The following is a 27,214-nucleotide window of genomic DNA, read 5'->3' as shown; positions in this document are numbered from 1 at the left end:
CTTCCCCTTGAAGAGCAGCTGCCAGCTGGGCAGAGTGAGCTTGAACTGTCAACCTTTCAGTTAGCAACCAAGTGCTTATTCATTGTGCCACCAGGGCTCCTAAGCCACTTAGTTTGTGGCATTTTGTTATGGCAGCCCTGGCAACTAGCACAACTTCCACAAAGTTTAGAGTGCTTGCTGACGTCCAGCGCGTTCTATAATGCCTTTTCACAGGTTTGTCGGTCTAGAGAACTCTTCTTGGGCAAGGCATTATATGCAGTGTTCTAGTGTTTATTTAAAAATAATCCTTTTAACAATTTGGAGCCCTGGCGGCACAGAGGGTAAGAGCTCAGCTGTCAACCAAAAAGACAGCAGTTCGAATCTACCAGCTGCTCCTTGGAAACCCTATGGGTCAGTTCTAAAAAAAAAAAAAAAACTACTCTGTCCTATATGGTCGCTGTGAGTTGGCATCGACTCGACAGTACCAGCTTTGGGTTTTGGTGTAACAATCCTACAAAATAAGTATCAATCGCATTTTATATATGGAAAAAACTGAAGCTCAATGATTGAGGGACTTGTTCAAAGTCACCCAACTCAACGCCAGCCTGACTTCAAAGCCCAGCTAGTCTCTAAAACCCGAGGCCTGAACGACAACATCAATCAAAACGGAAATGTGCCAAAATTAGCAGATTTTTAAAAATGCTTCTGAGAAGCACTGGGGCAAGTGGCACACTGACCAGTGAACTCAGTTAAGCAATCCCAGGCAAAAGCATATGGTAAGCAAGGGGGAGCCCTGGTGGCGCAGTGGTTAGAGTTCAGGTAACCACCGAAATGTCAGCAGCTTGAATCCACCAGCCGCTTCTTGGAAACCCTATGGGGCAGTTCTACCCTGTTCTATAGGGTCGCTCTGAGTTGGAATCAACCCCAGGACAACCGGTTTTTTGATTTTTACTTAAGAGACAACGTGAAGGGAACTGAGTCCTGGTTCTTGAATGCCGAATAAACTGTTGTTTATCCGCTGTTTTTTGATCTAGCAGGAAGTTGAGAACTGAATAAATCAAAAAAAGGTATGATTGTATGCAAGGTTTGGACAGTGTAGAAGCAGCAATTGGAAACTTACGTGCCCACTCTGCTTATGGCCAGTCCCTGTTTCTTCCCTCTAGATTTTGTCCCTTCACTGCAAAACTCCTCTCACTACATTGCAGACCTCCCTTTTACCAAAGTAAGCCTCAAGGAATGTAGAAAGTCAGACACTGAATCCTGTTTGAATGTGTACTCCAAAGTCAGTTGTCTCTGCCAAAAACCTCAAATTACTCCAGAGCTGCCATTTTAAGAAAGGTGTGTATGTTGTTAGGTGTCGTCAAGCTGATTCCAACTCAGTGATCCCGTGTGACAGAGTAGAATCTTTACAGAAGCAGCTACACACACACACAGAGCCCTGGTAGCGCGAATGATTAAAACAGCCTAGGAAACGTTATGGGCCGGTTCTACTCTGTCACACAGGGTCACTAAGAGCCCCCTAGATAGGAAGGCACTCAAAATACACAGTGGACACAACAATGGGCTTGGAGCATACCAACAATTGTGAAGATGGCACGGAACAGGGCAATGTTTCATCCTGTTGTCGTGGGGTTGCCATGAGTTGGAGTCAACTCAATGGCAACTAAAAACGTGTATACACACATGTACAAACGTGTTTGCCCTACTCCTTTTTTACTGGTTGGATCACATGAAAGAGACCGACATTCCTTTTCCAAGTGTCGATTTACTATGCCTACTGCCATTGTGAAAAAGAGGCAGAACATAAAAAATACATGTAAAAGACAGACATTTGATATCATCATCAAAGTCTTACAAAACACCATATTTTAAATTAAATCTGCTTTACAACCCAATACTGGTTTAAACATTGCTATCTAAGAATCATGATTGGTAAAAGGTCAGCGAAAAAGAGGAAGACCCTCAATGAAATGGATTGACACAGTGGGTGCAAAAATGGGCTCAAGATTGTGCAGGACCGGGCAGTGTTTCCTTCTGTTGTACACAGGATCACTGTGAGCAGAAGCCAACTCGACAGCACCTAACATCTAAGAACCAGGTATTTTTTGCTGAATTTTGTCCACGAACTAGTTCAACCATAATTTTAGGTTCTATGTCTTCTTAAGACTGCCTCCCACCCCTCAATTACTCCGTGTAGCTAACAAGTGACTACATTACAAAGTGATAACGGGAAAGAACTGAAGACATGCCTGCCTGTGGTCTACAAACATCACAGGAAAGCCTCCCACACTTCAGTTGATCACTTCTCTTTGCTTTGGGTAAAATATGGCAGAGTCAAGGCTGGCACCAAGCTGAATTCTACTGAAGAATGTAGTAAGTTGGAGAAAGGAAAAAAGAGAAAGAAAAACAGTGGAGAAATAAAAACCAGGAAAATACACCAAAATGATGAATGGGAGTCATTTGAAAGAAAGGAAGTATTCTACAACAGATGAAGAAAGTTTTAATTTCTTTTCACATTAAACATTGCTTATTACAATCAGCTAACAGAAATACTGTAACATTGGTCACGATGACTTCATTAAAACTAAGAATAAATGTTTGCAAAGAGAAAACCTCATTTAATGTGAATGATGATGTCAGATACTATCATTGTCACAGTAAGATTAGGAAGCAACTTATCTTGAAGAGAAAGCAAATGGTTCCAACCCGGGAGCCATGCTGGGGCTTTCATAGCGAAGCTCTGCCTTGCTCAGAATGCTTAAAGCCTAGACAATTCAGGGAAGAGAGGTGAGCTCTGATTAGATGTGTCAGATCTCGCCTTCAGGTAAGCGAGCTGCTATTTTGGGCAGAAGGGTCTTCAACAGCAGCCTTGGACAGGGCCGATCACATTTTAATCATCAGACAGTCCAAGGAACTATCTCAAAAGGAATAGTTAAGTTTCATGTACATGCTACTACGGTGTCTAAATTTTTGGTGTTTTCCATATATAAATTCACTGCTACTACTTTTTTCATTTTGCACAACTATGATATTTGATATTAAGAGACACAATTCTTTCTCTACAAATGAACCGGTTTCTCCCATTTCGCAAACTCTAAATTGAGAGGTCTTGTGGAAGAAAAGGGAAAAACGTAACGTGGGGCCTTACAGAGAAAGATCGTGAAAATCAGTAGACAATATACATAGAGTTTCACCATCGTTATACCTCAGTCATAATTACGTGACAGTCTTTAAATCTGGAAAAAGAGAGGAGCGATCAGAATTAAAAGAGGTATTAACAATAATTACCAGGAGTTGGTTTTACAAAAGTAGAGCCATAAATGGCTTAATGGCCCAATTAAGTAATGACCAGACTCTCTTTTAGTCAACAGTAAAAGAATTCTCACTGGTGCTACAGTCAACACAGCATGTAAATATTTAACATCTCTTGAAAGTAACATTTTCGCGATGACAGAGACAACGTAATCCCATCCACCGCTGTGACTGTGCACAAATGAGCCCGGCCAGGTGTCAAGCAGGCACTGGGCACACCCCGACACCGGCGACGGAACATGAATCGGAAGAGCGAGAAAAGGATTCAGAAAGAAAAGTAGAAAACAAACTTTAACATGGATGAGACCGTCCTTAAACAATTATTGACCTAATCAAGACCTTGAAAATTACCACCAAAATGCACTGCCATGTATTTTTATTTAGTTTACAGAAAGACTCTGTAAGTACCGGTTGCAGAAAGAAAATGTTTAGTGCTATTTACATTTGTTTTAAAACTCTGCTCTATACAAATTTAATTCTGATCAGTATGAACAGTATTTTTGTAGGTCTACTGCATATAAAGCCTTTCCATCAAAGCATTAACAATGAACAAAATAACCTGATTACATTTAAACAAAGAGGACTGTCTGGAACCATTCACACTTCATGTTCGTAAGGGCCAGGACGCTAAGTTCAGAACATAAGGTCAGCCTGTAACTTCATTTTTATAAAGGCTTAAGTTATTTATATGGAATATGGTTCTATATACTACACGCCAATCTATATTTAAGTTCTATAGTTAGGTATTTTATAAGTTTTTTTTATTAAATATATTCTACACATATTTGTAATTTCACCCAGGAAGGATTTCTTCCCAGTGAAAAAAATATAAAAATCTTTTATATTTTTACAGGTTTAGATGAAACTAGCTCATGCTTTAGTGCTGTGCAAATTGTTTTTAGCGTATCAATTTTTAAATTATTGGTACAAAACAGAAGAAAGAACGGCATCCTAAATCATGTCTGCCTTAAAAAAATCAGCTTTCAATTTTAATACAATTGCAAGCACTAATACCAAATGCAAACTACATAAAGAAACAAAATTAGTGCTATGGAGATTTATTTATTTTTAATTTTTTAGAATTCAATTGAGCTGTAATGAGTATGCATGACACTGGACAGAGCCACAGATGAGCAATAATTATGGAAAAATTCAATCTGCTGATATTCAAATACATAAAATCGATCAGTAAATGAGGTTTTCTAACGTTTCTGCACAATCATAAAAGCCTCTGAGCGGCTGGAATTTACCCCTCCCGTATTAAGGCTAGGAAACGCACTCTCGTCCCTTTGTGTGCGGTATGAATGAGCACTTGGTTATGTGTGACGCGAGAGTGCACGTGGTAAAGGAATACAATGTTTCATCAGCCCTCTACTGAGTGTTGAGACAACAGGCACATTTCGTTTTTTGTTTGTTTTCATGTGTTGCAGTGAAAGTAGTCACACTCAGTGTAGGACTCTGTGCCAGCGCAGCCCCCGAGGCTGACTTTGGTAGGATTCACCCAATGTTTTAGTTTCGATTCCATTTTTTCCTCTCAAGTTGGCCCAGTAATTAACTCCACTAACTGCTGAGTGTCTTCCAGTGTGGAACCATATCTACGAGTATTTCTAAGTGCCATAAACCGTGTTACAAATTCTGCTGACGAGGCAAACCATGTCAATCTGTTTGTTTGTTTTTTTTTTTCTTTAGTGCAAATTGTATTTGGAACACTTGATTTGTTAGTTCTGGTGATGAACATTTTGTGGCAGCAAAATGGTTTCTGCTATGGAAGATAACGTGTTAACTTTTCCCCTGGAGGTTGACTGCATTCAAAAACCAATGCACTTTAAACTGCTCAAATAAACAAAAATACGAGAAAGAAAAAATCATAGTGAAAAATGTCCTTGGTTCAGTTGACAGAGTTGGTGTAATTGTTCTGTTCCATGGGTCGACAGACAGGCTGTTCTAGGGGTTTCTGATGCGATGGCGGGTGTCTCCTGTCCCAGCAGCATGAGGGACAATGACTCCGTCACACGCACTCAGCAGACACGGCAGACAGTGTTTACAGGATTACACAACAATTACTCTCGCCGGTCTTTTCCCGATTCCTCTGACCTGTGGAAAACAAACAGCAGTTTTGTTTATAAATGCTACCCTCAGAAGGGGGAACCAAGTCTAGTAAGAAATAGTTTTTGCTTTTTTAACATCTCCTTTTTTTGTTTTAATTAAAAAGCTATAACAAATGCTTCTATAATTTTAGCCTGTTTCCAAAATGTCTGGTTATTTGCTTGACAAGCTCTATTCATAAACTATGAAAATTTCCTTTCCCTCAGAATGGCCAAGAAAAACCAAGACATTCTGGAACGCCTGCCTCTGTGGCTCCCGCTAGGAAAGTCTCCAGGGCCTGCCTTACCTTGAGAGTTTGGCTCAGGCAATGTCTCTCTGGCCACCAAATGCATCACTGTTGTTTTGCCAAAAGGAAGTTTTAACGCTATGTGAAAAGTAGAAAACAATGTGTTACATACACAGTGACCCATTAAGTACCTATCTAGAACTGAAACCATTTAAAAAATGGATTGCTTTCCTCAAAAGATGGAGCTTCTGACCATAGAGAGCACCTCCTTTACAAAATGAAATTAATGTTACTAGAAACAGCCTTTACAATTCAAGTAACGATTTTTCCTAGCTATGGCCATCGGCTTCACTTGTGCATCCGTGTTGTTTGAGGAAAGGGTAACAGAAAATACATAATCAGGTAATAACAGAGACAGCCTTTGGCGGGGGGGGGATTTAAAAAAAATTTTTTTAAGAATAATTTTTCTAGATTAAGAAAAAGTTTACATTGGGAGATATTTGTTTCTAAATCTAATTACTTGTCAGTCACCTAATAAAATTACCGCACTGAACAGGCTGCTATAATGAAGACAAAGAAGAAATGACAAACTTAATTTTCAATATTTATTCTCAACCTTGTATTCTTCAATTAGAAAATAAAGTTCTTAAAAAGGTTAGTCTTGGCATTATTAAAGATTATTGTTTTCTAATTGAGTTTTCCAGAGATTTTTCTCACTCCTAAGTAAAAAGTTATTACAACATATTTCAGACATAGAAACAATAATATAGTAAACAACCATGTATTCATGAACCACTAAAGCAAACACCAACATCAAGTTTCACGGCAAACCTTTTGTTCCTCCGTGTTTAAAATGAAAAGCAGCCAGTATTGGCATTAGCAGCTTCCGGAGCGGGGCCGTGGGGGAGATGTTTTAGTTCTGACATTCCTAACGACTTTATCTTCACTAACTAACTAGGCTTAAGATCATCACTTAGCAAGCATGACCGCCTACTACCTACTTTGTAAATCTTGCCTTATAGGATGATCATTTTTTTAAAAGAGGGCCCAAATTATCCTCAATATTATATCTCACGTAATCAAGGCAAGTTTCCATTTTATTTAAAGTTGAACAGCTGTAATTTAGGACCTGGCAGTGTTTCATTCTGTTGTACACAGGGTCGCTACAAGTCAGAGGCGACTAGATGGCACCTAAAAACAACAACAACAAATAAAAGCCACAATTTAGTCTATTCTCTTAAGCGCTTAAGTTCAAATGAGGCACGATGGTCCCAAAGTACCTTAAATATACCCGGGCCTGCTGCTGTTGAGTCGATTCCTACTCACAGCGGCCCTACAGGACAGGGTGGAACTCCCCCATAGAGTTTCCAAGGAGCAGCTAGTGGATTCTAACTGCCGGCCTTGTGGTGAGCAGCTGTAGCTCTTAACCACTACGCCACCAGGGTTTCCTAAACATACACTAAAAAAAAATACACTAGGAGGGGAAAAAAGAAAGTTACCCTTCCTGGGAGGGGAGGGGTAATCTCCTAGGCCTGATTAATGTTTTTAAAATGCAAATAAGACTTTATGTTAGAAATTTCATCTAATGTATAGGTAAAGCCTAAGGAACACCCTACCCTCGCACTGAAGTTAAAACGTACGCATACCTAAATGTGTCACTCTCATACTATCCTCTTGGCTCTAGCAGGCCAGCCAGCCTTGCTTAATTTAGTAATTCTGTCTCTGCCACCTGCACTTTGAGCAAGTTAACCTCTCCTTAAACAAGGAGCCCTGGTGGTAGAGTGGTTAAGCACTCAGCTGCTAAACAAAAGGTTGGTGGTTCGAACCCACCAGCTGCTCTGCAGATGAAGACTTGGCAGTCTGCTTCCATAAAGATTACAGCCCTAGAAACCCTATTGGGCAGTGCTACTCTGTCACATGGGGTCGCTTTGAGTCAACTTGACGGCAGTGGCCAGTACCTTAAATGGTCCCCTTAATCTAGATATTACTTCTAGTATTTGCCCCTTACAGTTGTGCCAATTAAATGAGACAGACGATGTAAGGAAGGTGCCTGGTTCAGAGTTTGGCGCCAAGGAGCACTGCCAAGATCACCACTCTGAGATGCCAAGGAAGATGAATTTCAGCAAACAGGTGAGTGAACTGAACTGTAAATTTAAAGAAATGTTGGACAGGAGTGGACAGATGCTGACTGGCTTACATTTGAAGCTAGAAATCTGACTGGTGGGGACTGTTTTTCTTCTCCATTTGAATTTTAACGAGACCCAGAAAATACTGATGCTAACAGTATTAAAGGTGAAGTGAGACAGACACGGGGCTTTAAAGCGCTGTTTCCTTCACTGTAGGTGCGTCTGCTGTCTCCTATGACACCGTACAGACTTTTCAGAACAGGCCTTCAATCCAGCATCACATTGGGAGGCAGGAGTTGGGGGATGGAGAGATGCACGTTTGTAAACACGTGTCCTTGGGTGGATTTCATGCCCACGGTCTAAGAACCACACTTTGGAAAGCACTGACCTGGAATGTATTAAATATGAAACTTTTAGCTGATATTCTCCTTCTTTGTCCTCCAGTTAGTAAGGCTGCTACCACATTTTAGTACATTGAAATCCTATATGACTAAAAAGTCCCATCTCAAAAAAGGGGATTTGAGGCTATGTTTTAAGAGATCCAAAAATGTAAACCTGAAACTTACTGGAGCATAAAATCTCAAGAATGGCAGAGAATTCCCAGGTTTCCCAGTTTAGCCACACACTTCAGCCAGTCAATGATGACTGACTCCTCCCCATAACACATATTCCTACAAGCTCACATTCACCTACTGCTTGAATATAACCAATGACAAGGATCTCACTCTTTCCCAAGGCTGTCCATTCTTCCTTTAGGAGGCTCAATGTGTTCAAAACTTTTTTCTTCTATTGAATAGAAATCTGTCCGTGGCTGATTCCCACTATTGGTCCTAAGTCTAATGCACATGGCCACAGAGGGCAGGCTAAAGCCTTCTCCCTCAGCAGTCCTGCAAATACCTGAAGACAGTTGTTATCCCCTTGTGTGCTCTTCACTATCCACATTCAATGACTAAAAAAAAACCAAACCAAACCCGTTGCTATCAAGTCAATTCCAACTTAAAGTGACTCTATAGGACAGAGCCGAACTGCCCCACAGGCTTTCCAAGGCTGTAATCTTTACAGAAGTGGACTGCCACATCTTCCTCCCACAGAGCGGCTAGTGGGTTCAAACCACTGACCTTTCAGTTAGCAGCTGAGCACTTAACCACTGTGCCGCAGGAGTTCCTTAAGCAACATTTACCAATTGTTTGAATTAACAATTTCTTGTGTGAGCCACAGGGGGAGTAAAAAAAAGACTAAACATGGCCCCATCCTTAAAGAATGTACAATATAGCCAGAGAGCTAATATTCAATTCTTACATTAAGGGTTGGTTCCCTCTAATCACACAAAGAGGTATAATAAAACGAACTACAAACAAAGTAAAGCTGTATTCAAATGGCAGATACCTCATAGTAGACAGAAATACTTTTCAGACTGGTTATACCGCTGCCCCCAAAACTTATTCTGTATGAGATTTATATCAAGACATGTTCTACCTACTTGCTCCTGTCATATCATCGGCATGTATCTACTCCAGCCCTTAACACAGTGTTTTAAAACTGGATTCTGTCTGTTTCTCCTACATAATACTACGGCACCTTGAAGAGATGCTATGTTGTTCAGCCCTGCATCCCCAAGCGTTGGCAAATAGGAAGAATGCAATAAATATATGTGAATGAATGAATATATTCTACCTTTAAAGAAAAATAGATTGAATATTTCACTGTCAGGTGTAGAGAATAAGACACTATATTTAAACAAAAACATACTTAAATGAATCACCTTTCTTCATTTGCCTTCCAATTTCTAATTATCTGAATACATCTGAAACACATAGACACAACAGAAACCTTGCTTATGACAGAAAATATATCCCAGAAGGGGGCACCATTGAGCTACATTTCTCCAATCACAACTGCGTGTGGTGTAATGGTTAAGAGCTACAGATGTGAACCAAAACGTCGGCAGTTTGAATCCACCAGGTGCTCCTTGGCAGCTGTATGGGGCAGTTCTACTCTGTCCTATAGGGTCGCTGTAAGTTGGAATCTAGTCAGCGGCATTGGGTTGGTTGGTTGGTTAAGCACTACTGTTATCCTGTTTTACTAAGGAGGATACTAGGACACAGACTGGTTAAGTAACTTGCCCAGGGTTACACAGCCAGTAAGTGGTAAAAGTGTAGAGCTAGATAAAACTTAGTCTGGTTCTAGAATTTACTCTTCAGTCACTACACTATAAAAAAAAAAAAAAAAATTTTTTTTTTTTTTTTTATACTGGCCTCTAATTTTAGTCATTTACTTTTATTCTCACATGATTAGCAATGACATCAGTTAGAGTCAAACTGAAAGATCCATAGGTAAGAACTGCCCCGTAGGGTTTCCAAGGGCACCTGGTAGGTTCGAACTGCCAGCCTTTTGGTTAGTAGCCGTAGCTCTTAACCACTATGCCACCAGGGTTTCCAATCCATTTATTACTATATTTGAAAACCAATTGAAAACTTTTTCTAGTCTGTGTACATAATTTTAACTTAAAAGTAATATTCACATTACATTATCCAGAAGTACAATAAAATAACATTTATAAAATAATAAGCATGGACTCTCACTGAAAATGGGATAGATTATAAGGTAAGAAAAACTTTCATGGTACTAAAATTGAATTTAACAGAATACAAAATGTAAAGGAGCAAGCATACCAAAGAAATGCACAAAATTCCTTCTGAATTTGATTTTATATATATATATATTTTTTTTTTTTTTGGTAAAATCAAAGACAGTAGCATTTAAAAGGAAGATACAGTGTCATCATGAGATGGAATTAAACCCCATTACAAAGGTGGTCATTACCTCCTAATGTGACATTTCCATGTAGAAACCGCCCTTGATAAATAAGTCGGAGAATGTTTGGACTGCTGACTTGTTCTTCTTCCCAGTCTGAAAAGAATCCAGTGAGATGGTCAGGAGCATTTCAACATATAATTAAGGCACTACTGTATTGTTTTACAAATTCAGATCCCAACTAGACAGTCAGAAAAAGACTACACTTTGAAATTCTTAATAATTCAGGCGCCACAATGCACACATTCACCGCAGCTTTGTTTTCTCTTTTTCTTATCACTAAATAATGAGGGAGACTACTTTTCTTTGCCTGGTAAAGGATACTAAAAAAAAAAAAGAGGATACTAAGAGGTGCCAAACTGTAGTCCTGGAGTTTACAAAATTAAAGCTAATGAATTGAGAAAATCTCATCCCAGTAAAGAGATGTACCATTTGAAAAGTAATTTCAGTTACCAGTTACTAACAGAGGACTATAATGTTTCAATACTGCAACCTGTTTAAAATGTATATTCGAGGCTAGAAATAATAGGTTTATTAAAGATTTTTAAGTGAATTAATATATTGATTTGAAAATAACAAAAAATAAGTACAAAAAATAATGGTTTAAAGATACTGACGCTATGGAATGAGATGCTTATGAATAGGGCATGGAGTTAGTAATTTTCATTTACTTGTAACTATTTAAACTTTGATTTTAATAAACTTTTAAGAATTCCTCAGTTGTCTTTGTCAAAAATTCTAGTATGATGTTTGTTTACCATAAAAGAAGGTAACAGTCAACACACAACAAAATAGCTCTAAATAATCTGAAAAGAGTGAGTAACAGAAGCGAAGGGGGTAGCAGAAAGCTTTTCTTTCTCCTTTGAGGGTTCACAATGAATATGAATTCAAGTCTGACAAAACCACTGCCTCTCAGTGACTCAGGTGCCCAGACACTGGAGGGGACGGGTCTGTGACAGTCTTCAGCCTATTCTTGGGGCATTTTCCTTGTTTTTCTCCTCTACCCTCTGGCATTCCTTTGTGGCCATTTATCCCAAGTCTCTCGTCTTGGGGAAGAAAGATCAAATCAGCTCTCAACACTTTAGTATGGATGACACTGTTACTAGGATATTGCATGTCTGAACGGAGGTGTTCCACAGACACAAAGTAAGGGCAGCGATTCTCTAACCCACAGAGAAAAGAGGCTAAAGGCACACATTTCTCAACTGATACGACGTTTTGGAAGTACAATTTCTAAAAATATTTCAAGTGTTATTTTGAGACGCAGAAATTCATTATGTTATACAAAAAGCATTGTGATTTCCGGGTGCGGCACTGGTTTCATACGTTACTCCCTTCCCCCGCTTGGAGGGTCTGACGTTTTGAGACTCACCTACAGGACAATGCTTAAAGACAAAGGAGAACTCCAGGTATTAGCAACATGTATTTAGTGGACTTCGGGGGTGACACCTGGCCCAATAAGAGCTGTGTGTCTGACCATTCCATCTAGTATCGATCTTTTCACTGAACTGCATGACAATCTGCTAAAGGAAACTAATTGCTCCCAGAAGTCTACTGTACAAAGGATTTTCTTCTATGGATTTAATATTTACTACACATTCTTAACATCAGTAGATATTTACTTTTACTGACCTTTAGTACTTTGATACATTGTAGACCTATATTCTTGGTTTAAATATTTTATAGGAATAAAAAAAAATTTATTCCCTGCAGTGTCTAAAAATGCAGAACAGATTTGGCAAACTCGGGAAAGACTGGGAATCTAAAACTTTTATGTGAAAATGATGAACAAAGGGATGACACAATCAATTTTCAATACAGCTCATTCTTTGGGGATATTATTTATGGCAAAGACCTGCTACACTTGAGCCTGTCCTTTGTTTACCTTTAATCAGGGAATTTTAAGAAGTTAAATAAAACTAGTTTTAATAATCTAAGTCAATTATGAAAGTAAAAGTATTTTTTCTTACCTCAAGCAATAATATTGCTGAAATAAAATAATGGGGGGGTGCACAAAAGGGATAGCTTTTTTGGTCTTCTATGATCTTTTCTACAATATCTATGGATGTTGAAACCGATTAAAAGTAATCCTGTGAACATAGCTAGTAAAACATCACTATTAGACAGGTATTTAAAATTCTTATTGTACTGATACTTAGCTATTTTTCGTGGTTATGAAGAAAGCCCAGTACTCTATGAGCCCCATGTTTAGCCAATTTACCTTTCTGAAATGTCTTCTCAGTGACAGCCTTTAGCTTCATCCCCTCCCTGACTAACTAGCACTAACTCACTTGGCTACTAACGGGAAGAATGATCCAGTACTTGGAAGGATTTGTCTAAACCAGTGTTTCCTAAGCTCAGCTCTGAAAACCACAAAGACAGACCCTTTGCTTTTAAAAGTCCTCTTCAAGAATGTTTAAACTGTGTTTTCACTTTCATGATAATCTGAAAGAGATTGTCTAGATGATTCAAATAATGACCATACAACCAAACAGAGCCCTGGGATTTAGCACCCACACAGGCACGTCTGTTACCGATCGCGCGGGTGCCAAGCAGTCCTGCTTTAATTGTCAACGGGCTAATGAGAAAAGCACGGAGGTTAACCTAATATTTCAAAGACGCATTCTTGCCGAGTGAAGGCTGAATGACAAATTGGTACACTGTGTGAACGAAGGTTTTGTGGCAAATCTGCAGATAACTGAGTCAGCATACAACATGTGGAAGTGGCAGCACGCCCAACTCCACAGTGCCGCATCCGCTGCGCTAGTACGGACTCGGTTTCACCAAAACCCTATCACCGGGTGTGTGAATATGAGTTTGAATATTATTGCTTTTAGAGTTATAGCTGCATCTCCTTTATAGATTGGCTTTAGTTCTACGGTTGGATACAAGTTATAAGCATAAAGACTTCCAATGTTTGTACATTTTAAAACAAGTCACATTTTAATTAAAAAAAATAGCTTAAGTGGGCGTTAGGAAACCTATGAGAATTTTCTTCCCTAAAAGGGCTCCATATATTATTTAAGGTTGAGCAGCACTGATCTATCTAAATCATTCATTTTGTATACACACTGTGTTCTTTGTTGAAACAAGTCTCAGCCTTTAAAAGTCCAAACTGCTTCTGCCAGTAAAATTAGCTGAAATCAGCTGGCACAGTCATGTGGCTCTGGTGCCTGCCATAAAAAGGGCCAAGAAGACACTTGGGGAAAGTTCAAAGGGAGATCATAAGCTAAAGGTTTACTTAAGGGGGGCGAGACAGTGTCCTATTATGCAGAAGAGAACCACGGAAAGGAAAAAGTGCGTCCCCGCCAACCCACCACCGCCAAACACCCACCCCAGTAAAACCGCCGCCAAACATACACACTCAAAATTTTGTCACGGATACCTACTGTCTTGAAAATGAAAACATTAAGTGGGCTTTCTATCATCTTGGCCTTGTTCAAAGAACACAGGAATTGACATGGAATTAGAAATTAACTTTGTATAAAATTCAATTTTAAGTAGGTTAGGTATAGAGTAGACCAAAGAGAATGTATTATAATCTGTTAAAGATAGTTTTTCTTTTCTTTCACCTTCTGTTTTGTATATATGGGTATGATACAAATATGCAAGTGTGTGTATATTAACTATTTGCAGTTTTCCTTCTTGTCATGGACTGAATTATGTCCCCCCAAAAATGTGTGTATAAGTTTGGCTGGGCCATATTTCCAGCATTGTGTGGTCATTCTCCATTTTGTGTCTGGATTTTATGTTAAAAAGATTAGGGTGGGATTGTAACACCACCCTTACCCAGGTCATAACCCTGATCCAATGTAAAGGGAATTTGCCTAGGGTATGGCCTGCACCACCTTTTCTCTCTCAAGAGATAAAAGGAAAGGGAAGCAAGCAGAGAGTTGGGGACCTCATACCACCAAGAAAGCAACACCAGGAGCAGAGCATGTCCTTTGGACCTGTGGTCCCTGCACCTAAGAAGCTCCTTGACCATGGGGAGACTGAGGACAAGGATCTTCCTCCAGAGCCAACAGAGAAAGCCACCCCCTGGAGCTGACATCCTGAGTTTGGACTTTTAGCCTACTTTATTGTGAGGAAATAAATTTCTCTTTGTTAAAGCCATCCACTTGTGGTATTTCTGTTATAGCAGCACGAGATGACTAAGACACTAAGATACTTCTTAAAATATGCATGTTCATTTACATTAGAACAGTCCTAAGGCAAGAAGCGGGGGCAAGACCGCAGAATAGCCAGGTCCTTCTGGCGATCCCTCTTATAACAAAGACCCAAAAAATCAAGTGACATGATTATATTTATGACAAGCTAGGACCCCTGAACATCAAAGGCAAAGTTAGAAAATGGACTGAGCAGCAGAGGGAGAAAGAGACGGTTCAGAAGGGGAGAGGAGTTGCCAGACCTGAATCACTGGGATCCCTCAGGCATTACTCCTAGGAGCGGTGGTGGGGGGCTGGTGGTAGCGTTTGGCCGCAGTTTCCTCAGGGAGAAGCAGCCAGCCACACAGCCTACTCACACCTCCAGAACCAGAGAAGAACTGTGCTCTGGGCAAAAGCTAAGTACTTGCAGGTATTTCACCATACCCTCCTGCCCCGAAGCCAGCTTCAGCAGCTGTTGATTTCCCTGGGCCTGTGATAGGCCCATTTGAGCACTCTGAGCCATGCTCCTGGACTTGGAGAAGGAATAAATTCACAACAGGGGGAAAAGATAACTTGCCAGCTCCACTAACCTGGTGAGCTCAGGACAGAAGCGGTTCCTGTCCAGGCATAAATGGCCCATGGACTTTGAATATCTTTCCCCCCGGCATGGACCTGTGTGTGGGGGCCTATTTCAGGAGAATAGGCCCTTGCTGGCAGACTGCAAATGTTTCTGCTGTGCAGTGGAGAGGTGGGTGTTTTTCATTTGACACCACCTTGCCTATTAAACAGGGTCCTCACCTATCCACATCAGGGGCCTAAGGACTGGTGGCTCCACTCAGATCACCCAGCCACCCATGACAGGGGTCCAAGGACAGCTGGTACCTCCCAGTCCTTACAACCAAAGCACTGGGTGGGTACCCATGGTCTGTGTGCAGAACCCACCCACCTGTACACTCTAGGGAACAGGGACATACTTTTCTCAGAGACAATTGGGGGATGGTTCTCAGCCCCCTGCCCTGTTCAGAGCGTGACTCCCTGCTGCAAACAGATAGCAATATCAACACCAAACACCCCTGCCCCTCTAAGGCTGTAGGACAGAGCCTGTACCACACACTTGATGACCAGCTACCTAGACACCTGAGCTGAATCCACACAAGAAAAGTGAATGGACTCATAAGCTCATATACCTGATAACAGCTCTGGCCATCTGGTAATAAGATGTCAGAGCTCCAAAGGCAAAAATAATTAAGCTAGCTCACTCAAGCAACCCATCTGGGCATATCAAAACAAAACAAAGCAAGAAACTAGGCTACAGTAAGCAAACATAAAACAAACTAATACAAAACTTATAGATGGCTCATAGACAACAGTCAATATCAAACCACATAAAGAAACAGACCATGATCTCTTCAAAAAGCTCTCAAAACAGAAAGTCAAAGGCTCTTCTGGATGAAGATGCCTTCCTGGAATTACTAGATGCAGAATTCAAAAGACTGATATAAAAACTCTTCAAGAAATAAGAAAGGAGATCAGGCAATATGCAGAACAAGCCAAGGAACACACAGATAAAACAGCTGAAGAAATTAAAAAGGTTATTCAAGAACATAATGAAAAATTTAATAAGCCACAAGAATCCATACAGAGACAGCAAGCAGAAATTCAGAAGATTAACAATAAAATTACAGGATTAGACAATTCAATAGAAAGTCAGAGGAGCAGAATCCAGCAAGTGGAAGGCAGAATTGGTGACCTTGAATACAAAGCACTTGGCACCAATATACTTGAAGAAAAATCAGATAAAAGAATTTTAAAAAATGAATAAAACTTTAAGAATCATGTGGGACTCTATCAAGAGAAATAACCTACGAGTGACTGGAGTACCAGAACAGGGAGGGATAGCAGAATATACAGAGAGAATTGTTGAAGATTTGTTGGCAGAAAATTTCCCTGATATCATGAAAGATGAGAAGATACCTATCCAAGATGCTCACTGAGCTCCACATAAGGTAGATTTTAAAAGAAAGTCACCAAGACATGTTATAATCAAACTTGCCAAAAACACAAAGATAAAGAAAGAATTTTAAGAGCACCTAGGGATAAATGAAAAGTCACCTACAAAAAAAAAAAAAAAAACCTAAAAAGGAGAGTCAATAAGAATAAGCTCAGACTACTGGGCAGAAAATATGCAGGCAAGAAGGCGATGGGATGACTTCTGCTAAGCACTGAAGGAAAAAATTTGCCAGCCAAGAATCATGTATCCAGCAAAACTGTCTCTCAAATATGAAGGTGAAATTAGGACATTTCCAGCTAAACAGAAGTTTAGGGAATTCGTAAAAAGCAAACCAAAACTACAACAAATACTAAAGGGAGTTCTTTGGTTACAAAATCAATAATATCAGGTATCAACCCAAAACTAGAACACTAGGCAGGGCAATCAGATGTCGACCCAGACAGGGATCACAAAAATAAATCAAGATTAAAAAAAAAAAAACCCTCAAAACAGGGTAACAGCGATGTTGTTATGTAAAAGAAGACCACATAAAAATAATAAAGAAGGACTAGGAAATATAGTCACTGATCTTTCTTATGGAGAGGAAGACAAGGCGATATAAAGAAATAAAAGTTAGGTTTAAACTTAGAAAAATAGAGGTAAATATTAAGGTAACCACAAAGGAGACTAACTATCCTACTCATCAAAATAAAATACAAGAAATAGAGATTTGGCAGAAACAAAATCAACAACAACGAAGAAGAGGAAAAGACAACATATAAACTACTCAGCACAAAAAAATTGTGGGAAATAGAAACTGTCAACAACACACAAAAAAAGACATCAAAATTACAGCACTAAACTTATACCTATCCACCATTACGCTGAATGTTAATGGACTAAATGCACCAATAAAGACAGAGAGAGGCAGAATGGATTAAAAAACACTATCTGTCTATATGCTGCCTATAAGAGACACACCTTAGACTTAGAGACACAAACAAACTAAAACTCAAAGGACAGAAAAAAATATATATAAAGCAAACAATAATCAAAAAACAGCACGAGTGGCAATATTAATTTCTGACAAAATAGACTTTAAGGTTAAATCCACCACAAAGAATAAGGAAGGACACTACATAATGATTAAAGGGACAATATACCAGGAGGATATAACCATATTAAATATTTATGCACCCAATGACAGGGCTGCAAGATACATCAAACAGTCCTAAGGCAAAAGCCAGATTTTGTGCACTGGGCTACTTTAACCTGCGTTTTGCAATGAGTGAGGCAAAGGGTAAAATCTAGGGAAGGGTACAATGGTCTCCCCCTTTAAGTCTGGGCCCTACATTTTCTATTATTTGTGCTTTTGTGTTTCATATATTTGCCACTATGTCAAAACTTTTGTTAAACAAGTTGGGGCATAAAAAATTAACATTATTCATTCTCAAGAGGAAAAGGTCACTCACCCATTGGCCAGTTGTCGTACACATGCTTCGCAATGTCTGAAGCAGAATCATTAGGAGAAAACAGGAACTCTTTTGTTTTCCCGCTCACCAAGATGAGGCGCAAATTTATCTGGGGGGAGAAAGCAATGGTTCTCTTAATATAAATCTTGACATTTAAAGTAAAAAAAATTTTTTAAATTTTATTTCAATCACAATATAAACTATTGCTAATGCCACTTCCTAGTTATTTTTATTTAAATTCTGCAAAGTTTTTTTAGAATGGAAATCTAAGTATATGACTTTACTTCTAGTATATAAATTATACGTCTGTATAAAAAAAAAATTTTTTTATACACATGCACATACATATGCCATAATAAATGAATAAAAGAAAAGCAAAATGCATGCGCTTCTAAACTCACCTACCTAAAGAGTGCTCAGAATCGGACTTTTGTAGGTTATAAATATTACTATCAAATACGAATTTTCTATTTCAAAATTCTCATCACTAAAAAGAAAAAAACTTAGTTGGTACTCCTTAAAAAGAGAAAACAAAATTATGTAATACTTTTTAACCTATAAAAACTATTAAAAAAAAAAAACTAACCAAATTAATTGTTGACGGGGGAATCAATAATAGTAGCTACTTTAACTGTGTGAACATTTCTTGGTGCGGGGAGAGCAGGGCATGTGACAAAAGTCAGACATTCATTCCCTTGCAGTAAAAACACCAAGGGGGATAACAAAACTAAAAATGTTGAGATTCACTGGATTTACATTTCCAAGCTAGTTTGTATTTGCTTGTTGTTGTTGGATGCGGTCGAGTCAATTCTGACTCATAGTGACCCCATGTGACAGAGCAGAACTGCCCCACAGAGTTTCCTAGGCTGTAATCTTTATGGGAGCAGAGGTCCAGGTCCTTCTCCTGCAGAGGTGCTAGAAGAATTCGAACTGACAACTTTTTGGTTAGCAGCCAAGCCTTTACCACTGTGTCACCAGGGCTCCTTATACTATTCTTAACATATTTTCCAAAATGCTCACTTTGTAATTTTTACCTGCTGTGATTACCTTGATATTATTTAAAAAATAAAATAAAAATTCATTTTCCCTAACTCACAGGACTGTAAACATGGTTTTCCATACCTCTGGGTGGGCCTCTGTTAGAGAGTAAATAAGACCGCCCTAAGTTTGGGTCTGGTCCAGAGCCGAGCCCTGGGACTAGGCAATCTAGCCTGGATTCTTTACATGCAAAGAACAGAGGGTGTCATTGTTCCAATTTCAACTGTGCCAGGTCCCAGGTTACCCAAGCTCTCTTCTTCAGTTACCAATTTTTTTTTTCTTATAAAAAATACCAGAAAATCTTTAAAATGCCAGCATTCACAATGAGACTATACTGATGCCTAAGTACTGAGGCATCATCAAGATATGGGGTCACTGATTACTGTCTCCCCTACATCAGCAATGCTCCCACCAGTGCCTTGCCAATTTGATAATTTGTTCAAAGTCAGAAATGCGTATATACACAAGTCATTCTTTTGGATTCCATATGAGAACCAGTATTCTAACTGTTCGTACATTATAAGTTTTGAAAAAGAGAAAAACAAAAAACACCTTGATCCTAGGTGAAAAGCCCTTTCGATATATCCAGTAAGAGTTTCTTGTGCCTTTCTTAAGTCGAATGAAATCAGACCAAAAAGCTTAACAGAGGAGATTTGATGAAATTTCACTGCTGTAAAGAAGTAATACAACCCAGAGGCTCTGCAAGTTCCATGTGAAAAAAGTTCAAGTAGTAGTTTGCAAAAATGATTAAATAGTAAGGAAGTACCACTTTATTTATGTCCTATAGCCAATAAGTAGTCATAAGTGCTTTTTCAAGCAAGGGACCTAACATCTATGCAGCACATTCATGGCTGTGCTCTTCATGTACGAATATTGGCAAATACATACTATGCTTTGAACTTACATGGAATCTTTTCCAAACCACTTTACAAGGATCCTTTAGTCACGAATGTCCAAGAAATTATGTCCCTCATCATAATTCAGCCATATATATCTAAACAGAAAGAAAAACTGACAGTAACAGCTAAAGATTGTTTCATGAAACAAGCTTAAACCCACAACTGAAAGTAACAGCAATAAACACGCAAAATGAAGCTGCTGAGTGAAGTTAACACACTGCCTGGCACAGTGCTTGGCACACAGCGTGTACTCCACAAACAACTGACATCGCAGTTTCTTCAGTTTCAAGATGCAGTGAAAATGCAGGTTGGTTGGGCCGGAGCTAAGATTCAAACCCAGGCTGTAGGGTTCTGGGCACAGGGCAGGGAGTGTATGAAACGGGAACGGAACGCAGCCTCTTCTCAGTGGTCATATGGGTGTGTGGCTGGTTCCACTGTGTAAACACCTCAATCTTGAATTTGCTGGACTCTGGGGCTTTACTGTCAGCAAAAAGCCACAGTTTATAGAAATGCTATCATTTAGTAAGGCATTGTGACAAGTAAAATTAATTCTGCATGGCCATGTTAACCTGTACACTGTACTTAGTTTTCTAATAAAGAAAACGACTGAGTTATTGATAGGGAAGTAAGTCTTGACTTGGTCCTGTATTGATATCTATTATGAGATGACCCTGCTCCTTGCCCAGATGCATGACTCTGTCTCGGTCTGCAGTCAAGTACATCTTAGGACGATAGATAACACCAAAACACCGAATCCCATCATTACATTTAGATGAAACCTTGAAAGCAATCATCCAGATAAACACCTGAAGACATAGGTTGGTCAGTGGTTCAGTGCATATACAGTGACACCTGGGAGAGCTGGAACCAGATGGGACTGCCTTGTTTTCCCGGCTCTCCCAAGTTTTCTGCCTTTGACAGGGTGCAGCCACCACTTTTCTATCACTCGTTTTAGTGGAAAACATTTGAGTTTTCCTTCTCTGACAGGTTTCTGCCTTACACAGGTTCCGGCTTTTCCATGTTTTACTGTCTTACAGCAAGAACCTTCCAGGCCTTGGTCAGATTAAAGATGTCAATTCTAGCTCCTTTCAGTAAATGTTCAGCAATTCCTATAAATGTGAGCTAGTTCTTTAAAAGATAATGTCTCAATTATTTAAACACTGAATGCAAGAAAGACCTTCTTACTTCTTTGAAGCCAAGCTGTCAATCTATAAAATATCTTAAAAGAATCTCTGCTTGTAGAGTAGTGGGGTCCTCAACACATTGACAATGGGTTAAAAACAATACTCTCATTTACAGCTTCAAATGTGATACATTTCACGTACACACTGGTCTAAAAATCAGATCGTCTGTCAGGACTCTGAATGACTTGGTCTGAGACAGCGCACCTATTGTGTAATGAAGTTCCAGGGTACAGGGTTTAGAGCATCCAAATGAATTACATATTTTATAATTCCTTTTGAGGCAAAACAAATCAAAACAAGACTAAGCTAAGAGCTAAGAACTAACACAATGGTGTCCAGTAAGCTCAAAGGAAACAGCAAGAACCCTTCCACGCATGTGATATCAAGTTCAAAAAGGTCTTCAGCCAAATTATCGATTGTTTTTGGTCAGATTATATAAACTGGGAGACAACACACCTAGAACTTAATTCACAAAATAATTTGTTTCCAATTAGTTAGGGTGGAAAAACTCAGGGGAAGGAAAGAGGGAGAAAGGCAGATGGGTCGGATTAGAACAGTGATTGGAAATGAAACAATTACGGAGATGGACCACGCCCTTTAAGAGAAATATGGCTGTTTCCCACTGAGAAATGGGCATGCTTATCAGAAAAGGAATTCCCAGATTCTCTGGGGAGAGTCTCTAAAGAATGGAATGAGTAGTGGGGGACCTATTTCATATGCGAGTCCTTGGGGAAACCACAGCAGAAGTGCCTCTACTATATGCAATGCTCATTCCCACTCGTTTGCCAAAGGACAGTAACAAGCAAGTGGCCAGTGGGAGACAGGTTAGGCCCTCTTCGCAAATCACTTTCAAAAAGCTCTCAATCTACCTCAAGGGAATTCTGGTGAGTGAAAAAAAGCCAATCCTACAAGGTTACACGCTGTATGAGTCCATCTACGTAATGACAAAATGAGAGACGGAGAACAGATCAGTGGTGGCCAGGTGTTCAGGGAGGGCACACAAGGGGAAGAAGGGGGTGAGGGGGCTGAGGTTATGAAGGGGCAGCACAGGGGTTCCTGTGATAGAGCTGATCTGTGTATCCTGACTGTGGTGGGGTTCACAGGAATCCGCTCATGTGATAAAACTGCACAGACCTCAAGAAATACACCCAAAACCCACTGCTGTTGAGTCGATTTCAACTCACAGTGACCCTGCCGGACAGAACAGAACTGCTCCACAGGATTTCCAAGGCTGAAATCTTGACGGAAGCAGACTGCCACATCTTTCTCCCGCTGAGTGGCTGGTGGGTTCAAACTACCAACCTTCAGGTTAGCAGCCAAGCACTTAACCACTGTGCCATCAGGGTTTCCAAAGAGGGCCTGGTGGATTCAAACTGCCAACCTTCTGGTTAGCAACCAAGCTCTTAGCCACTGCACCACCAGAGCGCCTGCAAATGGATATGCAGACACACAGATAAGTTCACATAACCTGGAGAAATATGAATAAAGTCCGTGGATTTTATTAATGCCAATTTCCTGGTTGTGGTATTGTACTACAGTTCTGCAAGATGTCACCACTAGGGAAACTGCGTGAAGGGTACACGGGGTCTCTCTGTATTCACCACTAGGGAAACTGCGTGAAGGGTACACGGGGTCTCTCTGTATTCACCACAGGGGAAACTGCGTGAAGGGTACACGGGGTCTCTCTGTATTCACCACAGGGGAAACTGCGTGAAGGGTACACGGGGTCTCTCTGTATTCACCACTAGGGAAACTGCGTGAAGGGTACACGGGGTCTCTCTGTATTCACCACAGGGGAAACTGCGTGAAGGGTACACGGGGTCTCTCTGTATTCACCACAGGGGAAACTGCGTGAAGGGTACACGGGGTCTCTCTGTATTCACCACTAGGGAAACTGCGTGAAGGGTACACGGGGTCTCTCTGTATTCACCACAGGGGAAACTGCGTGAAGGGTACATGGGGTCTCTCTATATTCACCACTAGGGAAATTGCGTGAGGGGTACATGGGGTCTCTCTGCATTCACCACTAGGGAAACTGCGGGAGGGGTACGTGGGGTATCTCTGCATCATTTCTTACAGCTGCACGTGAATCTAAAATTATCTCAGAATGAAAAAGCAGGCTCTCAGCTCACTACAAATCCACACGGTATTATATGTCTATCTCTGCTTATTTTTCTTCATTGCAGTTGAAGATGAATAGCATTTTCTAAAAATATCGTATTAAAATCGCTACTTGATCAGTGACTTATTTTAAGCCATGCTATGAAATTTTAAAATAGATATGCATATTCCCTTCATTTTCTAGAGCTACGGATTCATAAACGACATTGTAATCTTTTTAAACTGCAATGTACAAGAAACATGAATGAGGGAGAACAGAAATGTACTCATTTTTCTACGTAGGACTGATTTAAAAGAAATTATTCAAACAATTGTAGGGCTAAACTACAGTAATTACATATATTTCATAAACTTTCTTTTAATCATTCATTTATTCAAACACTTTCTGAGACACTGTGCTTGGTGCCTGAATTACTAAAGATTAATATGAAATCCATTGAAGATTTCATAACCTTGAAGCTGTAAGAGAGGCTACTGATGGGAGGAGGGGTAGCTAGTACATGTATGAAACTGTAGGTGTTCAGATACGTATTTGCTGGATGAATTTAAAACATAATAATATAATATAATATAAAGGAAGCTCCTGTGAGTCCGAGATTCCACAGTATGGGATGGTACAGTGAAAAAAAAAGTCCAAATGCTAACAGCTTACTATTTATTAAGTGGCTTACTGTAAAAGGTACTCTATTTAGTTACTCCTAACCCCTCTCTGAAGGAGTACTGGTGGCCCAACAGTTAAGCGCTTGCCTGCTAACTGAAAAGTTGGCAGTTGAAATCCACCCAGCGGCTCCGCAGGAGAAAAGACCTGAGGATTTGCTCCAGTAAAGATTACAGCCTTGGAAATCCTATGGGGCAGTTCTACTGTCGTACGGGGTCGCTAGGAGTTGGAACTGACTCGATGGCACTGGGGTTTTTTGTTTGTTTGGCCCCTCTCTGAAGCAGGTATTTCTACCCCCATTTAAGAGCTGGGGTTACAAGTTTGGAGACACTTAGCGATATAATACACTCTCGTCAGTGGGTAAGTTGAGATTTGAACCTAGGTCTGCTGACCACAAAGTACATGCTGTTCAGCATTCTGCTAAAGGGTGCCAGGAACCAAGTCACAGCTCTTCCCCTCCCCAAGCTGCAACCACATATGTCTTCTCTCAGATCCTCAAAACGTACTTGCTTTTACACATGTCATTCTGTCTGCCTGGAACACTCTGCTCTCCTTCCCCAGCCCCCAAATCTACACACTGGCCTACACGTCTGCGAGGTGATGGCATAAGCAAGCGCCCCTGAGCCCAATCATCCGTGGATGAAATAATGAGACACAATTTTTAATAAAGAGTAGGAAACGAATTTCAAACTAAATTGGAGGAGCTAAGAAAGCCTTCTTATTCCCCATGAAACGGCATGGCAGTCACATTTATGAAGTTATATATTACAAGGCATTGTGAAAACAGATTTTAACTTGTAAGAAAATATATCTGAATTCTTTCTATGAATTTACTCTTATTCAGTAGACTGAGGCATGGAGTTTTAAAACACACTGAGATTTGCTAAATGGATTGAAGCTATGGGATCATCCTTTTTCTACATTGTTATTTTTTAGCACTTAGCACAATGCCGATTTTAATAGATATTAAATCTTTATAGGTGGAAAACTCAATGGGATTTCCTATTTTTAATTGTAGAAACATTTATCTACCCTGCGAGGTAGGTAAAAAGGAAGGCTGGAGAATTCTCCAGCTTAAGTGCCCAAGTAAAATGTTAACAACGTCGCTGTCACTTAATTTTACTTGGAATGTGAATTTCCAGAACATTTAACTCATTTTAAAATTTAAATAGACAACCGCATTCCAAAGCAACATTTAATACTTTTTAAATTATATGAACCGTTCAGCTATTTATAAATTACTTTTTGAGTGCTGAGCATGAACGAGAAGCTGTTGGGGTTATAAAGATGAATTAACAATAATAGTGAGTTAGCCTACTTGGTTTCTATGTAGACTGATTTTTTTTTTCTCTCACATCAGTGAAGAAACAAACCTTGGGTTCTTCTAGATACATTTCAGACTCAAATTATATCGCACAAAGTGTCTAATGCATTCTAAAGCACTTAGTGTCTGCCATGTAGTAAGCAGCTGGTCAGCTATTAGAAACTACCTCTCACTGTCATCATCATAACCATTATCGGTTTGGTAAATCACAACACTAACTACATAATGTGCTTCCTTTAAATACTTCACAATGTACATTTATTTACTTTAAAATAAATTTGGTAAACTGATATAAAGTTCCATGAAAAAACTGAACTGTTTTCTTGAGAACTGGTAGTGCAGTGGTTAAATACTTGGCTGCTAACCCTAAGGTAGGTGACTGGAACTCACCAGCTGCTCTGTGGGGGAAGGATGTGGCAGTCTGCTTCAAAATTACAGCCTTGACCTGACAGGGAACACAACAGAGTCCTTGACAGAGCAGGAGAAAAGTGGCATGCAGAGCTCAAATTCTAGTTTAAAAAAAAAAAAAAAGACCAGACTTAACGGTGTGACTGAGACTGGAAAACCCTGGAAGACATGGCCCCCAGACTCTGTTAACCCAGAACTAAAACCATTCCTGAAGCCAACTCTTCAGACAAAGGTTAGACTGGACTGTAAGACATAAAATGATACTTGTGAAGAGTGTGCTTCTTAGCTCAAGTAGATAAAAAAAAAGAAAAAATACATGAGACTAAATGGGCAGCTCCTGTCCAGAGGTGAGATGAGAAGGCAGAAGCGGACAGGAGTTGGTTGAATGGACACGGGAAATGTGGGGTGAAAAGGAGTGTGCTGTCACATTATATGGAGAGCAACTAGGATCATATAACAATGTGTGTATACATTTTTGTATGAGAAACTAACTTGAGCTGTCACTTAAAACACAATTAAAAAGAAAAAAAAAAGATTACAGCCTTGGCAACCCTATGGGGTGGTTTTATTCTTTCTTACAGGGTCACTGGGAGTCGGGATCAACTCAACCGCGATGGGGTTGGTTTTGGTTTTTATTCTTAAAATTAATTTTTTTCAAGTACCAAGTCCTATAATCTTAGAATACATGTTTGTTCGGAATTAGATCATGGTTCTATATCACTTTAAAACCTGGTTATAGGGATCTCCCTTTAAAACCTGCATACAGAACCCAAACTAACTGCTTTAACCAGATTACAACATGTAACAGCAATCCAATTTCCCATATATCCTGTCAACTAAATAGAAAACCTGAACGAAACCAAAGCACTCCCTCTGGGGCTCTGGATTTGTATCTAGGGAAACCTTTGTTTTGAAGAGGATTTTTAGGTCTCATGACTCACTAAATTAAGAACAACAGTTGAGTACAATTGGTTCTATCAACCAAATGTGGCAGATGTGAAAGCAGGATAGAAGAAAAGGGGCTGGCAATGGCTAAGCAAGAGGGGACATTAGGGGGAGGGAGAGGGCAGTTGTTTTCTCTATTCATAACATGTTTTTATGTATTTCAGGAAGATGACAATTCTTTCTTCCCTCTGTCCAAACTCCCATTAATGAAACACGATGGTGGAAGTGTTTTGCTAAGACAGCCTGAAATGATGGGAAAAGAACTAACATTTACTGAATACCTACTATGTACCGAAGTTTTCCTTACATATATGATCTCATTTGATGTAGTTCTAGCAAGGGCTGTGTTCTGGTACCTACTATATATATAATACTTTCTGTTCTCCCTAAATGGAAAACCTGATGGCCTAGAGGTTAAGTGCTACGGCTGCTGACCTTTGGGTGCTAACCAAAAGGTCGGGAGTTAG

At 39.8% G+C, this 27,214-nt stretch overlaps 1 protein-coding gene across 3 annotated transcripts in view; it reads right to left on the bottom strand.

Moving 5' to 3' along the window:
- Positions 1-4,955: 4,955 nt before the first annotated feature.
- Positions 4,956-27,214, bottom strand: part of UBL3 (ubiquitin like 3) — a 78,536-nt gene continuing 56,277 nt past the window's right edge. For 2 of the 3 annotated variants that reach the window (XM_003414019.4, XM_023553156.2), the window contains exons 2-5: positions 18,171-18,279; positions 10,573-10,659; positions 5,684-5,761; positions 4,956-5,385 (exon numbers count right to left, since the gene is read on the bottom strand). In XM_003414019.4, coding sequence (XP_003414067.1) covers positions 5,333-5,385; positions 5,684-5,761; positions 10,573-10,659; positions 18,171-18,279 — 327 coding nt within the window. In that variant the 3' untranslated portion in view covers positions 4,956-5,332. The remainder of the gene's footprint in view (positions 5,386-5,683; positions 5,762-10,572; positions 10,660-18,170; positions 18,280-27,214) is intronic. The other variant, XM_064275289.1, reaches the window with a different exon arrangement.

This window comes from Loxodonta africana, chromosome 23, assembly GCF_030014295.1.
Source record: "Loxodonta africana isolate mLoxAfr1 chromosome 23, mLoxAfr1.hap2, whole genome shotgun sequence".
NCBI classification, from domain to species: Eukaryota; Metazoa; Chordata; class Mammalia; order Proboscidea; family Elephantidae; genus Loxodonta; species Loxodonta africana.
This window is presented reverse-complemented; position numbering and strand designations above follow the sequence as displayed.